This window comes from Phascolarctos cinereus, unplaced genomic scaffold, assembly GCF_003287225.1.
Source record: "Phascolarctos cinereus isolate Bilbo 61053 unplaced genomic scaffold, phaCin_HiC Scaffold_9;HRSCAF=440, whole genome shotgun sequence".
Lineage (NCBI taxonomy): Eukaryota > Metazoa > Chordata > Mammalia > Diprotodontia > Phascolarctidae > Phascolarctos > Phascolarctos cinereus.
Genome location: NW_027556402.1, coordinates 230,597,649 through 230,611,404, shown reverse-complemented (window position 1 = coordinate 230,611,404; position 13,756 = coordinate 230,597,649). Strand labels below are relative to the sequence as shown.

Genomic DNA, 13,756 nt, shown 5'->3' with positions numbered 1-13,756 from the left:
AGAGAGGTTATTTGTCCAGGGCTAAACAATTATTAAATGTCAGAAGGTATTTAAAGGCATAAAAAAATTCATCTATCATTCTTCTTTTCTGGATACTGTATGTTGGTCAATCAGTCAACAATTATTTCCTGGATTAAGCTAACATACAGTAACAAATAAAACAATCCCTGTTCTCTGGGAACTTACATTCTATAGGGAAAATAAGGAAGGAGCACAAGTATTTCCTTACAGTGTGTAAACTCAAAAGAGTTTTCCTGCAATCCCATAATGGTATGAAAATGTAACTGAAAAGGTAAAATTGATTAAATTTCTGTCATGTAATAAATATAAAGGCCTGCTGTATTCATATGGTCCACCTGGTTTCTTCCTAGCTGTTGCTATGTAGAGCTATCTGCATACAAGATTCATTGTTTAATATGTCTTAGAACCATTCTGTATTAATTATACACACTGATAATAATGCTTATGGCCCTGATTTAAAAACAAAATTTTTAAATCAATTTTATCTTCTAACATGACCTCAGATTTGAAGATAAATTTTCTTTAAAATTTTGAGGATGAAAAATATTGATCAAAATACTAGAATCTGGCATATCAGAGTTTTTAAAAAGCCCTTTTGCACTTAAAATTGTTTCATAGGAGTTCATACTAATATAAGTCTATGAGAGAAATAACTATTATAGGAGGAAATTTTGATGTATTTTCCATACAACTGGATGCTTATACCTCTCTTAGGTTTTCATGCACAGGACAGAGCAAGTATAATAAAAATGCAGTATTCCTCTTATTTCAAAATAATTCTTGAAGACTACCACTAATAAAAATGCTTGTATATATAATGGATGGCACTCCACTAAGACGCCAGTCAATACTTAAAATAAGGAAGAGAGTATTTCTTTGGGTGATAGATTTTCACATCTTTCAAAAGTAAAGTACAGATTCCACCATCAGCAAGAAAATTAGTTTTATATATTAAGTTCACATGAAAACTGAAGTTGCAAAAGACAGTTTTTCATCATTTAGGTCTGGGGAACCATTGTGATTTTTAACTGAATGACCTACAAGTCATGAATCACTTGTAAAATATCAGGAACATTATTTGAGTTCATTTGAAATGTTTAAATACTTTATTCTACTTAAAAAGATAAACCTTATTTCAAATTAATTACAATCTTAATATTTTTGTTAATTTTGAAAAAAACTTGAGCTTTGTTAAAAACACTAATGAACTAAACATTTTTTTCTCAAAACGAAATACTTGATTTTTAGCCAGTGCACTAAATCTTGGATATTATTGAAAACATTGACTCGTACTCTCTGAAATGACCTGAAATGCCTTCTCTGTCTCATTCTTTTTCACTTTAGAAGCATCCCAAATACTTATGGAAAGGGCAAATGATGAAGTGTTGTGAGATACTTTTATCATTTTACACATATATATGATTTTAAAAACCAAATACTTTTTCTATCTTAGAAAGTATAAATAGTATTGTAAATACCTTGCAGTAATTGTCTAGACATAATTAGTTTGAGTAATAAACTAACTCCAATAGCATTCATGCTAGCATATCCATTAGTAAGAAGTAAATATTCCAAGATACTATGAAAAAAATTGTTAACTTGATAATGATGTTTTTAAATGGCACCTCCTATTGGCACTATTCATTAATTGATCAAGATTGAGCTTAGAGCTAAGGTTTTCCCCCATTCCCCATGCCTCTTGGAGCTTAGTTTCTAAGATATAAAAAAATCCTTAGACCAAACATCAGGAGAGAGTAGTAAAAGCTGCCATTTAATAATAGCTAGAGTTCATGTAATGCTTTAAGGTTTTCCAAGTACTTTACAAGTATGACTCATTTGATCTTCACAGCAATCCTGAGAGGTAGGTGCTGTTATTATCCCCAGCTAGTAAGGGTCTGAAGCTGGATTTGAACTCAGATTTTCCTGACTCAGACCTAGTGCTTTGTCCACTAACTGTATCTGCTGTAATGAAAACCTAGCGAGAAAAATGTATGAAAGAAGAGAGGGTGTTCAGCAGTGTCAAAAATAGTAGCTACATCAGAATGAATGAAGACTGAAAAAAATCCATCACAGCTTATAGATCAGGGGTCTCTTTGGAGAAAATAGGTTTGGTTGAATGATGAGGTCATCTACCAGCTTCAAATTGTTGACATGAGACAGTCTTCCATTATTGCATTATTATACTACCATCAATCAATCAAAAAGTTTTGATTAAATGCCTACTTACATGCAGTCACTGCTAAGCACTGGGAGAACAAAGACAGAGAATGAAATAATCCTTATATTTGTTACATACATTCTAATGGGGAAGGCAGCAAGTGCATATTTAAGTAGATACAGAATAGATAGAAAGTGGATAAATACAAAGTTATATTCAGTATAGTTTGGGAGACAGGGCAGTAGTAACTTTGGGGATCAGCAAAGGCATCTTGCAGAAGGCGATGCTTCAACTATATTTTGGAGGAAGAGAGGGCTTCAGTGAGGAGGAGATGAGGAAGGAGTGTATTTCAGGCATCTGAGACAGACCACGTAAAGGAAATGGAGAAGGGAGATGAATTGTCATGTGAGGAAAAGAGAGAAGACCGAATTTGGCTGGATTTCAAATGCAGGAAGCGGGGGGAGTAATATCTGAGGAGGCAGGAAAACTGATTGGGGCCAGATCATGAAGGGTTTTAATAGCTAACTAGCATAATTTATATTTCATCCTAGAAACAATTAGGTGCAATTGGAGTTGATTAAGTAGAGGAGTGACATAGTCAGATCTGTGCTTAAGGAAAATTATTTTGGCAACAGAATTTAGGATGAACTTGTGTTATGAGAAACTTGAGACAAAGCTGTTGCAGTTATCCAGGAGTAGCTGTGTGAAGAGAGAAGGAATTGAACGTGAGATGTAAAGAAGAAAATGGCAAGGTCTGGCAGTTTCATATATGACATGAGGGAGAGAGAGGAGTCAGCATAACACAGGAAGAGTGGTGGTACCTTCTGCAGAGATAAGGAAGTTTGGAAGAGTTGAGAATTTCAAAAGGAAAAGTGGTTGAAATGTCCAATAGGCAGATGGTGATGCAAAACTGAAGCTTAGGGGAGACAGGTGGGTTGGTGAGATGTATAGGTATAAATATAGATATGTCATGAATGAGTGAGCACTTATTAAGTTCTTACTTATGTGCCAAGCATGTGTGTTTAGAGATGATAATTAAATAAGAGATAGCATGTAGAGGATTCTTGAAATCCTTAGAAGAAAACCTGGAATGAAACCTTAGGGAATACCTATGTAAGCTGTTGTATGGTGTGGATGATAAGCTAGTAAAGGAGATGAAGAAGGATGCTTAGCAAGTAGGAGGAGAAACAGGAGAAGGAAATGTCATGAAAACACAGAAAGGACAAAGTATCCAGGAGGGAGGTATGTCCAGCAGACAGGTCAAAATGGATGAGGGTCAAGAAAAGACCATTTGACTTGGCAATTAAGAGATCATGGGTAACTTTGAAGAGAACAGTGTCTGTTGAGTGATGAGGTCAGAAACCAGGTTGCAAAGGGTTTAGGAGTGAGTGAAAGAAGAGGAAATGAAGATGACAAGTGTAGACACCTTTTTCAAAGAGTTTGCCTGGGAAAGGGTAGAGAGCTGTAGGATAATAGCTTGAGGGAACAGTGGCATTTCATGAAGGTTATTTAAGGATGGGTTGACTTGAGTATGTTTGAGGCAGTAGGGAGAGGCTGAAGATTTGAGAAGGCATGTTTGAGATTGTAGTCTAGACTACTAAAGAAGGCAGAGGATGAGATCAACTGCATGTGTAGTGGGGTTGGCCTTCATAGATTGGACATAGGGAGCAAGAGTGGGAGATAATGTCAATAGGTTTTGAAAATAAGAGACTAGGGAACTCACATTAATGGCCTTTGTTCAGTAAAGTAGGAGGTAAGGTCCTCGTTTGAAAAAGGGAAGGAGAGACATGGGATGCTTAAGGAAAGAAGTTTGAAAGGAGCTTCTTTGGAGAACCAGGGAATCAGTCATTTAGAGGGAATAAAAAGACTTACTTTGCTGCAGAGAGGGCCTAGTTGAAGTTGGATAACACAACTTCATAATAACACAACACATGATGTACCCAGTGAGCCCAGCTGTGAGACTGCCTTTGGCTTTGTTCAGTAGCCCATGAATAGAAGGTGGAAGAGGTAGAACCAACTGGCATGTTGAAAATAGATATGAATGTTCATAATTTGGGGCATTTTATATTTCTAAACTGCTGATGAATAATGTTTGCTGGGGGTGTGGGGTGGCACGCAGAAACTCCCTCTTCAGGAAGAGGTTTGATTCAATAAGATTCCAGAAGGGAGTTGTATAAATAGTGTCACCAATTATTGCACTTACAGTAAGACCTTAAACACTTACCCTCTGATCCTCTTGTAGAGTGAAGCTTAAAAATACTCATCATTATAGCTACAGTAATTTTGTAAGAAATGATGTATGTAATGTGCTGTTTGCAGACTATTTGCAGTCGTATTCGATTCAGTTGTTTCAATTGTGTCAGACTCTTCATGACTCCAGGGTCACAGCTAGTAAGTGTCTGAGGCTGGATTTGAACTGGGGTCTTCCTGACCCTAGGCCTGGCGCTCTGTCTACTGTGCCACTTGGCTGCTCCAACAACAACAGCAAATGTTATGCTTGCAAACTACCCAAGATCCTGTTTGACATCTTGGTCTCATCAACTACAGTGTGTGTAGTATGGGAAACAAGCAGCATCATAGATAATTCTATAGCTCTAAAGGAGATGAATTCACATCACTAAAGTACAAAGACCTGACACTTGTATTCATTAACCGCTGGTCCGATTCTCTAATAATTGGATTCATATGTTGTAATACATACGTACATACATGCACACATATGTGCATATGTACATTCGGAAACTCACTGAAATTAACCTCAGTGCCTTACCCAGTAGTTTTGTTCCATCACTCTGGTTGTGACTACTTGGTAAAAACCAGTCTTGAATCAAACAGTACCTTCAGTACACATTCCAAATAGCCTTCAGTCAGGTGGTCCTCCTGCAGATTCCTGCTTTTGATTTTGGTTGCTGAGTCAATATTTTGTGTGAGTTGTAAGGTCACTTCAGAGGCTGGAGTCACTGTGCTTTGTCCCCAGGCACCGAAGTTTAGAGTGTACTATTAGTACTTCTACTTCTTCAGCAGGACAGAATAACTGAGCTTCAGTGCCTAGCTAGCAACTATGATTGCTTAAAATAAAAAGCTGCCAGATGGTCTTTCACTTGATGATGGATGCACTTACCCTTGTTCTTTCCCTGATGACATCTTCTTCAACAGTCTCTCCTGTGCCCAGGTCTCTTTTTCCCTATATCATTGGACCTGTGACCTAAATTCTGAGGTCTCTCCTATAATAGAATTTTTCTTAAAAAGCTCATTTGAGGGCACCTTTCCTGCTGCTTGGCCTAGGACCAGTTTTGCTGTATCTGGTTCACCTTATCTGATAATTATGCTATGGGATATTTGCCTTGACATTAATGAAAATTATTGTACTATAGTAGTTTTTCAAAGTAAAATAAGTTTACAAGCTCCTTTTTGCTTCCATACTCTCATAGTATTTGCTATTTAAGGAAGAACAGATTTCTAAGAAAAGAAACTGTTGAAAACATTGTATAGAAACTTATTTCTGTTACTTAAAGATTAAAAAAAATAAGCCTTTATTTTTTTCTATTTCTCTGCAGATTAAAGCTAAAAATTATGACAAGGTTGAAAAGGTGAGTCCATTCAAACATACTCAAAATATTATACTATAGTTTAACTGGTAGTTGCAATATTTTAGTGACCACAAGCAGAAGAATAGGTTTAATCACTTAAGCCTCCACTATAGAAATGAACACAACCTAGACTATAGAAGTTTTTTACTCATATTATGTAGCCTTGCTTATGAGAATACAAAATGTCACCAATACAGTTGAGTTATTTTTCTCTGCCGAATTTAAATTTATGAATTTCACCCCAATAATGTAAAAGTGAAATGTTATTACACACAGCTAATACTGTTCTCTTGTGTTAACAGTTATTTCAGAGATGCCTCATGAAGGTTTTACATATTGATTTATGGAAGTGTTATCTTTCCTATGTCAGAGAAACCAAGGGAAAACTACCCAGCTACAAGTAAGTGAATCTGGGGGTCCCAAAAATGCAAACCCACTCAGGCACACATTTTCACATTTGTTCCTGTTCCTTCTCTCAAACACTGAGAAGAGTGAAGAAACACTTGTGGACTTAATTAAAATAATAGATTTCCTCATTTGGATTAGTCTTTTAGACTTTGGGAGTCTTTTACTCAATCACATAAAACAAATTCTCAAGTTTCAGTGAAAGCCAGTGGCTTAGGTGCTTCTGGTGGTCCCACAAACACATCTAAGTTTTTTGTACTGAAACACCAAACTTACCAGAATTCAGTTTGGTTTGATACCAGCCATGTTGATAGTTTATGTGATGTGGCAGTGCCTTAAATAATTTTACAGGGCTTTTTCTGCAGTCCTTTTTTTTTTTTTGGTGGGAATTAAGTGATTCTCGCAATTTAATTTTTTACTTTTCCTTGCTTTTTTTTTTTTAGGCAGTTGGGGTTAAGTGACTTGCCTAGGGTCACATAGCTAGTAAGTGTCAAGTGTTTGGTCTGAGGTCGGATTTGAACTCAGGTCCTCCTGACTTCAGGGCCGGTGCTGTATCCACTGTGCCACCTAGCTGCCCTGCCTTGCCATCACATGCTTAATATTAAACTCACATATAGCCAGATTTGCTCTGCAGCTATTTACATTTACAAATAACAAGTGAATTTAAAAATATGAAACATAATTTTTCACTCTCTGTTTCTAAGTCCCCATCAGTGTTCTTTGTCCATTCATTTTCATCCATTTTTCTTCTTTACTTGTTGTAGTAAATATTTAAATAAATAGAGTAAAAATACTCAGCTCATCTGCTATTCTTTTTCTTTACTGCATTTAGTAAAGGCCTGGATTTCTTTATATTCCTTTAAGAGTTCATTTTAATTGCATTATGTATAGTATTCCATTCCATTAACATACAACAATTTGTGTAACCATTCCCTTATTTTAGTTTATTTAGGTTGTTTCCAGTTTGGGGTAATTACAAATACTACTGTTGTAAAAGCCTTTACACACTTTTCCATTATATTTACTGTGATAGAATTATTCAATCAAAAGGCATGATTATTTTGTAATTTTGACTGAATATTGCCAGATTGCTTTTCAAAAAGATTCTACTAGTTTGCAGGTTCATCATCAGTGAACTTTTGTGCCTATTTCTTAATCCCACCAGCATTGAGTTTCCTTACTTTCGATTATTTTTGCTAATTTGATGGGTGTAAGGTGGTACCTCAGAGCTGTTTTAATCTGTAAGTCTTTTGTACGTTAAAGAGGTTGATCCTTGGACACTTTTCATGTACAGGCAGACCAGTAAGTTATATAGCCATTGCGAGAATTCTCTCTTTCACCTGAGGCAGGACTCTTTACTGTCTTCTACAACAAAATACTTATCTCCTAACAGATTTATTCTGAGACATATTCCAAAAAGGAGATTAAAGCACATTACAGTCTTTCTGTAGAAAACCATATTTTTCCTATCCTTTTAAGCATTCTTCATCCTGGTAGTTAGCTGTGCTTGTTATTATAGTCTGTATGCCTGCAGCTTCCCAACATTTTCACCAAGCACTTATTGACTGATTGTGATTTTTAGGTCTCTGGGGATACAAAAAATAAGAGTCCTTGCCCTTGAGAGACTTAGAATCTAGCTGGGGAGATATAAAAGTATAAATAACAATACAAGTTTAACAAAAACTAAATCCTGGGAGGAGGGAGATTGTGAGGGGTAGAATTTAAGGAAGTAGAGAAATAGATGGGGGAGGAGCATTTCTGATAGGGAATTGGATTTTTTTGGAGGGATGGGTCTGTGCATGCTGTTCTCAGGGAACAATGAGTAGACCAGCTTGGCTGTAGAGTGGTCTATGTTAGATTAAAGAGGGAAGTATAGGGATCAGCCTAAATGCTATGGTATAGAGTTTGGACTTCTACCTTTAGTCAGCAGAGAAACAATGAACAATTTTGAGCAGGAGGTTGATGCGTAGAAAATGGTATTTTAGGAATATTAATAACACTATATGTTAGCCAGTAGAAGATATTCACAGACCTATTGACCATTTGCAATTTGTTCTGAGCTAAAAGGAGAATGGCCAGTGAAGTAAAAATTGAGTTCTTGGACACATTGTACAGTGTCGCATGCTATGTTTGCAGCCAGGTAATTAGCATTTTTGTTTGCCTCTGGCTTCTTTTAATTTGCTAAAAGAATATTATTTATGTTTTAATTGTAGATGACATTTTAGATTCCCTTTATCATTTCTACCTCTACAACATCCCATTGCTTTCTCACAGTCATTAATCTACTTTAGGCCCTCATTACCTCTTATCTGGACTATTGAAATAGCCACCTAACTGGTTTCCCTACTTCCAGTCTCTCCCTCTCTGACTCCATCCAGCTACCAAGTCCATATGCCTAAATCAGTTATGGCCATGTCACTCCTTCTGCTCAAGAAACTCCAGAGGCACAGTGCTGTCGCTGGGATAAAATGCCGATTCTAACCAGAATCTAAAGCCCTTCGTAGTATGGCACCCACCTGTTTTTCTAGTCAGTCTAGACAGCCTTAATTCCTTATTATATCTAGAGAAATAGATGTCCCTCTAGATCTCCATAGGACCCGATAGATATAACTACAGATATGTCTGTATCTCTACGTCTAGACATCTTTAGATCTCTCTGTAGATATGTCTCTACATCTAGGTATCTCTCTCTTTACAGATATATCAGTGGGAAGCTAGGTGGCGCCATAGTGCACGGAGTGCTGGGCCTGGAGTTCAGACTACTTCTTCCTGAGTTCAAATCCAGCCTCAGATACTTACTGGCTGTGTGACCCTGGGCTGGTTACTTAACCCTGTTTGCCTAAGTTTCCTCATCTGTAAAATAAGCTGGAGAAGGAAATGACAAAGCAGTCTAGTATCTTTGCCAAAAAAAAAAAACAAAACAAAACCCAACAACCCAAATGGGGTCATGAAGAGTCAGACACGACTGACCAACAACACAGACGTGTCTGTATCTCTAGATCTGGACATCCAAATATCTGTACAGATATCTCCAGTTCTATAGATCTGTATCCAGATTCTGGATTTCACAGCTTATAAATCCGATCGTTTATTCCCTCTCACACACTGTGCAGCCAAGACTGGCCTACTGGCAGTTGCCTTGCCCAGTCCTACCTCCCTGCCTTGGCCTAGGTTGTGCCCCTGGGATGCTCTCCCTCCTGACTTCTCAAAGAGTAGCTTAGGTACGGCCTCTTACAAGAAGCCTTTGGAGCTCTGAAGTTGTGAGTGCTTCCCCAGTTATTTTGCTTTGCCTCTGCATATTTTGCATTCCTTTGTCTGTGCTGATTGGTTCGCCCCAGTAGCTTGTGCCTTAAGGGCAGGGATTGTTTTGTGTATCTCTTTGGATCTCCAGCATGAGGCCTGGTGTTCCACTAATGGATTAAATTGAGATCTTTCTTATTACCTATATTTCAGAGAAAAAATGGCACAAGCCTATGACTTCGCTTTGGATAAAATTGGAATGGAAATTATGTCTTATCAGGTATGTTTTGTTATAAAAGTATTTACATCAAGTTTAATGGATATAAATATGTAAAGGAAAGTGAATGACCTTTTATTTTATTTCTCAGATTTGGGTGGATTACATCAATTTCTTGAAAGGCGTGTGAGTATTTTCGGAACTTCATTTTATATTTGAGCTGTTGTTTTTAGTGTGATAGCAAAAATAACACATGTTATCTATCACGTAGGGAAGCTGTTGGATCTTATGCAGAAAATCAAAGAATAACAGCTGTCCGAAGAGTTTATCAGCGAGGTTGTGTTAATCCAATGATCAATATTGAGCAGCTTTGGAGAGACTATAATAAATATGAAGAGGTAAATAAACAGTCAGTGGTTGGCTACAAAGTAGCGCAGACATTGAAAGCTCTGGCCTACTGAGTACCTAGTACCTAGTGCCTGGACATTGGCATTACTCGTTACTCATGACAAAAGAGCTCAGAACAGGGTTCTGAGGAGTGTTTGAGTTTCTGTGTACTACTGAGCTACTTGTGAGTGTATTCTCACTTAATAGTATGGAGTGCAAAGGACATTTTCGATTAGACTCTATCTTGAATGTAAACTATTTAGAAAAAAAATTAAGTAGAAAATAAAATATGCTGCCCTTGGTTAATATAGACCACGTTGCTGACCTATCAGGAGGGCGTGCGATTTAAATGTTTTTCCGGCACTGGTGACAGTTTTCCCTGAGCCATTCATCATCTCTTCTCAAGTGACAGTGACTAAAGCAGAGGAATGGTTAGTGGGAGCTCATTGAAACCATGGGGCAGTCTGGGGTAGTGGAGTCAGAGGACTGGAGTTCCTCTCCTGTCATGATCTGTGGTACCCTGGTGACCCTTCCTGGCTCTCTGGCCCTCAGGGTCCTCCGCTGTAAGGTGAGAGGACTGGTGCAGATGCTGTCTGTGTTCTGGCCTCATTAGCACCATGTCTTAACCAGCTGAGTTAACTGCTTCAGTCAGGGGATAATGCCTGTGTTTAGAAGGAAGTTACTCATTATCTCCATGCTTATTTGGAAGCACTTCATAAACTAGTGAAGGAATTATGACCTCATAGGTATCCTTTGTATTCTTGTTTGAATTTTCGGAAAGTTAAAGTTATAAAGAGAGTTGCAGGCATAAGGAATGAACCTAGATGATCTGTTTTTAGTGGTGAATGTTCAGCTCCTTTTGTCATTCTTTATGATAGAATTTTACTAGAAACTGTATTTTAAGGAATTATCCTTTTTTGGTACTCTGTCCTGCGTTTAAAGATGAAGTTATTTGTGTACTCCCCTACTATAAGCTCTTTGTTCAGAAATTTTTGGTTCTAAATTAATGCTAGAATTTTTAAATGTCAATAATGTAACATGTTTTCTACACATTTTATTCTAGGGCATCAACATACATCTAGCTAAAAAAATGATTGAAGATAGAAGTAGAGACTACATGAATGCCAGGCGTGTGGCAAAGGTTTGGAGTTTAATCTGCATGTTCAGTTTAATAATTAATTATGAATACATTGCTCTTAGTGAGGTCCCACGTCCAGTATTGGAAAGACCACTGGACTAGAAGTCAGAGGCCCTGGATTCTAGTCCTAGTTCTAGGACAGTGGCTATGTGACCTCAGACAAGTCACCTAACCACTGAATTTGAGCAAGTTCCTCATGTCAAAATTGTTAGTATATTTTAAAGTGCTATATGAATATGAGGTATTGTGTATTCTATAGCCATTGCTACTGTCAACTTGCATCAGGCTTCAGGAGAGGCAAATATTATTTGGTAAATAAAATACAAAGTAAATATGGATTAAAAAGTTAAAATTGCTTTTCATGAGTATAACAACAAAGAGGGATACAGAATATGAATGGTAAACTAGATCTGATCTAAATACCTCAACTTACCTTGGTAAGATAGTCTGCCTCAGGGCCTATCTCTGTAGGTCAAGTATAATTTTATATTCCTATATTTATTTTGGAGGAAATTAGGGAAAATATTCCTATTGTATTATACTTTATTGAAAAGCTAACGTAGAGTTATTTTTTAAAGGTGAATAATAACTAAGTTGCTCCATTATTTGCTATTGTGGTCTCTTAGATCACTGCCAGATGACCCAAAGTAAGGGACTTCAGAGCTGTTCTATTGGAATGGTCAGGACAACACTGTTTTCAGTTGTTACCGCACCAGCAACCTTCCTTTTTTGCTGAAATGTAAAACACCCGTTCTTTCTAGCTATAACAAAATGATCAGTATTTGAAAAAGCCTTTTGGACAGTTTATGTGTATAACTATTTCCCAATTGATCTATACTTCAAGCATACTTGGCTCACTAGTGCTTGCTTGGGCAGTCCATAGACTAAAATAGGGTTCATACAGAGAAGAGTAGGAAGGCTCCCACACAGGGAGGATAATGAGCAAATTCCTGAAGGCTTGCATATTCTGGAAATAAAATTAAATTTTTTAACCCAAGAAAATAGGCTTACTAACACTTGCTAACTATTTCTTTTCTAGGAGTATGAAACAGTAATGAAAGGTTTAGACCGCAATGCCCCTTCAGTACCTCCACAGAATACTCCCCAAGAGGCTCAGCAAGTGGACATGTGGAAGAAATACATACAGTGGGAAAAGAGCAACCCTCTCCGAACAGAAGACCAGACGCTCATCACCAAAAGAGGTAGCCTGATCAGTGCAAAATACAGGGCTTTCTTAGAAACTGGGAAAGTGTGAGGCGTCTGTGGGCGTGTTCAAGTGGTCCCTGAGAGCCATCTGTTGGAAAGGCCGGAGAGATCAAGCAGACATAGCCAGGCTTCTGACCGTTGCTGTGTTTGAACATTTTCTCGTAGTGATGTTTGCATATGAGCAGTGCCTGCTGGTGCTGGGCCATCACCCGGATATTTGGTACGAAGCAGCCCAGTACCTAGAGCAGTCCAGCAAGCTGTTGGCTGAGAAAGGGGTAAGGCAGCCCATGGCTTCTTGGTCATTTTCACTGGGATTGGTGAGACCTGACCCTGCTTTAACTACGCATTCAAAGATGAGAATCAAACAAAAAAATTGTTGCATATGTAGAATGCATGTCAGTGAGGAAGCCTGATGACGAACAGGGCAGAGAGACGCTTTTCAAAAGTAAATAGAGAGCAGCGGCTGTTAAATAACTTTATTCATGATGATTCAAATGGCAGTCATTTTTATATATTACTTTTGCTGTATGAGTCTCGGGACTGATTCTGTTTTAAACTTATTTAATAATGAATCAGATGAGTTAATATTTGTAAAGTGGTCATTAGCACAGTGCCTGGCATATAGTGATACTTAATAAATGTTTGTTCCCATCCCCGCCCTCTGCTAAGATGTGAACTTTTAAGCTTTTAAGAAAATATAAATCCAAATATATGTATTTATGCATAAATAAAGAAAATAGGATAAAATATGTTAGTTAACTGCATTTCAATTGTGTTAAAATAACTGAAGGTGAGTTTTATTTCTTTCCCTTTCTCCATAGGACATGAACAATGCTAAATTATTTAGTGATGAGGCTGCTAACATATATGAGAGAGCGATTAGCACTTTATTGAAGAAGAACATGCTTCTTTATTTTGCATATGCAGATTATGAAGAGGTGGGTGAAGAAAACAAATGTTTAGACATTCTTCCTAACTGTGTAGGAATTTTTTCATTTATTATTGCAGTGCTGTTTTCATCTATCTCCTTTGCCTTATTTATCCTTGCCCAGGGGGAAAAAATTGAATGAAGTTAAACCCTTTGCCTTTTATGTCTGCTTATATGTAAAGTAATGTCATAATAATGCATCTGTGGGAGTAATTCTTATGAAGCGTAAAGGTTGAGCACAGGGTCAGGCACACAGGAGGTGTTTAATAAATGCTGATTGATTGATTAGTGCTTACATGTGGACATGGAGGCAGGATATGGATTCAGATCTGTGTTGTGTACATTTATCACTTGTTTCCAAATCTTTTCTGCTACCTCAGAGTCGAATGAAATATGAGAAGGTGCATAGCATATACAATCGACTTCTGGCTATTGAGGACATTGACCCAACTCTGGTGAGTAGTAG

General features: G+C 37.5%; 1 protein-coding gene across 1 annotated transcript in view; it reads left to right on the top strand.

The window, feature by feature from the left end:
* CSTF3 (cleavage stimulation factor subunit 3) overlaps positions 1 to 13,756 on the top strand; it is an 81,923-nt gene that overhangs the window by 55,627 nt on the left and 12,540 nt on the right. The window contains exons 6-15 of the mRNA XM_020963923.2: positions 5,737 to 5,769; positions 6,072 to 6,169; positions 9,628 to 9,694; positions 9,783 to 9,817; positions 9,903 to 10,029; positions 11,082 to 11,159; positions 12,196 to 12,358; positions 12,528 to 12,637; positions 13,184 to 13,300; positions 13,671 to 13,745. Coding sequence (XP_020819582.2) covers positions 5,737 to 5,769; positions 6,072 to 6,169; positions 9,628 to 9,694; positions 9,783 to 9,817; positions 9,903 to 10,029; positions 11,082 to 11,159; positions 12,196 to 12,358; positions 12,528 to 12,637; positions 13,184 to 13,300; positions 13,671 to 13,745 — 903 coding nt within the window. The remainder of the gene's footprint in view (positions 1 to 5,736; positions 5,770 to 6,071; positions 6,170 to 9,627; positions 9,695 to 9,782; positions 9,818 to 9,902; positions 10,030 to 11,081; positions 11,160 to 12,195; positions 12,359 to 12,527; positions 12,638 to 13,183; positions 13,301 to 13,670; positions 13,746 to 13,756) is intronic.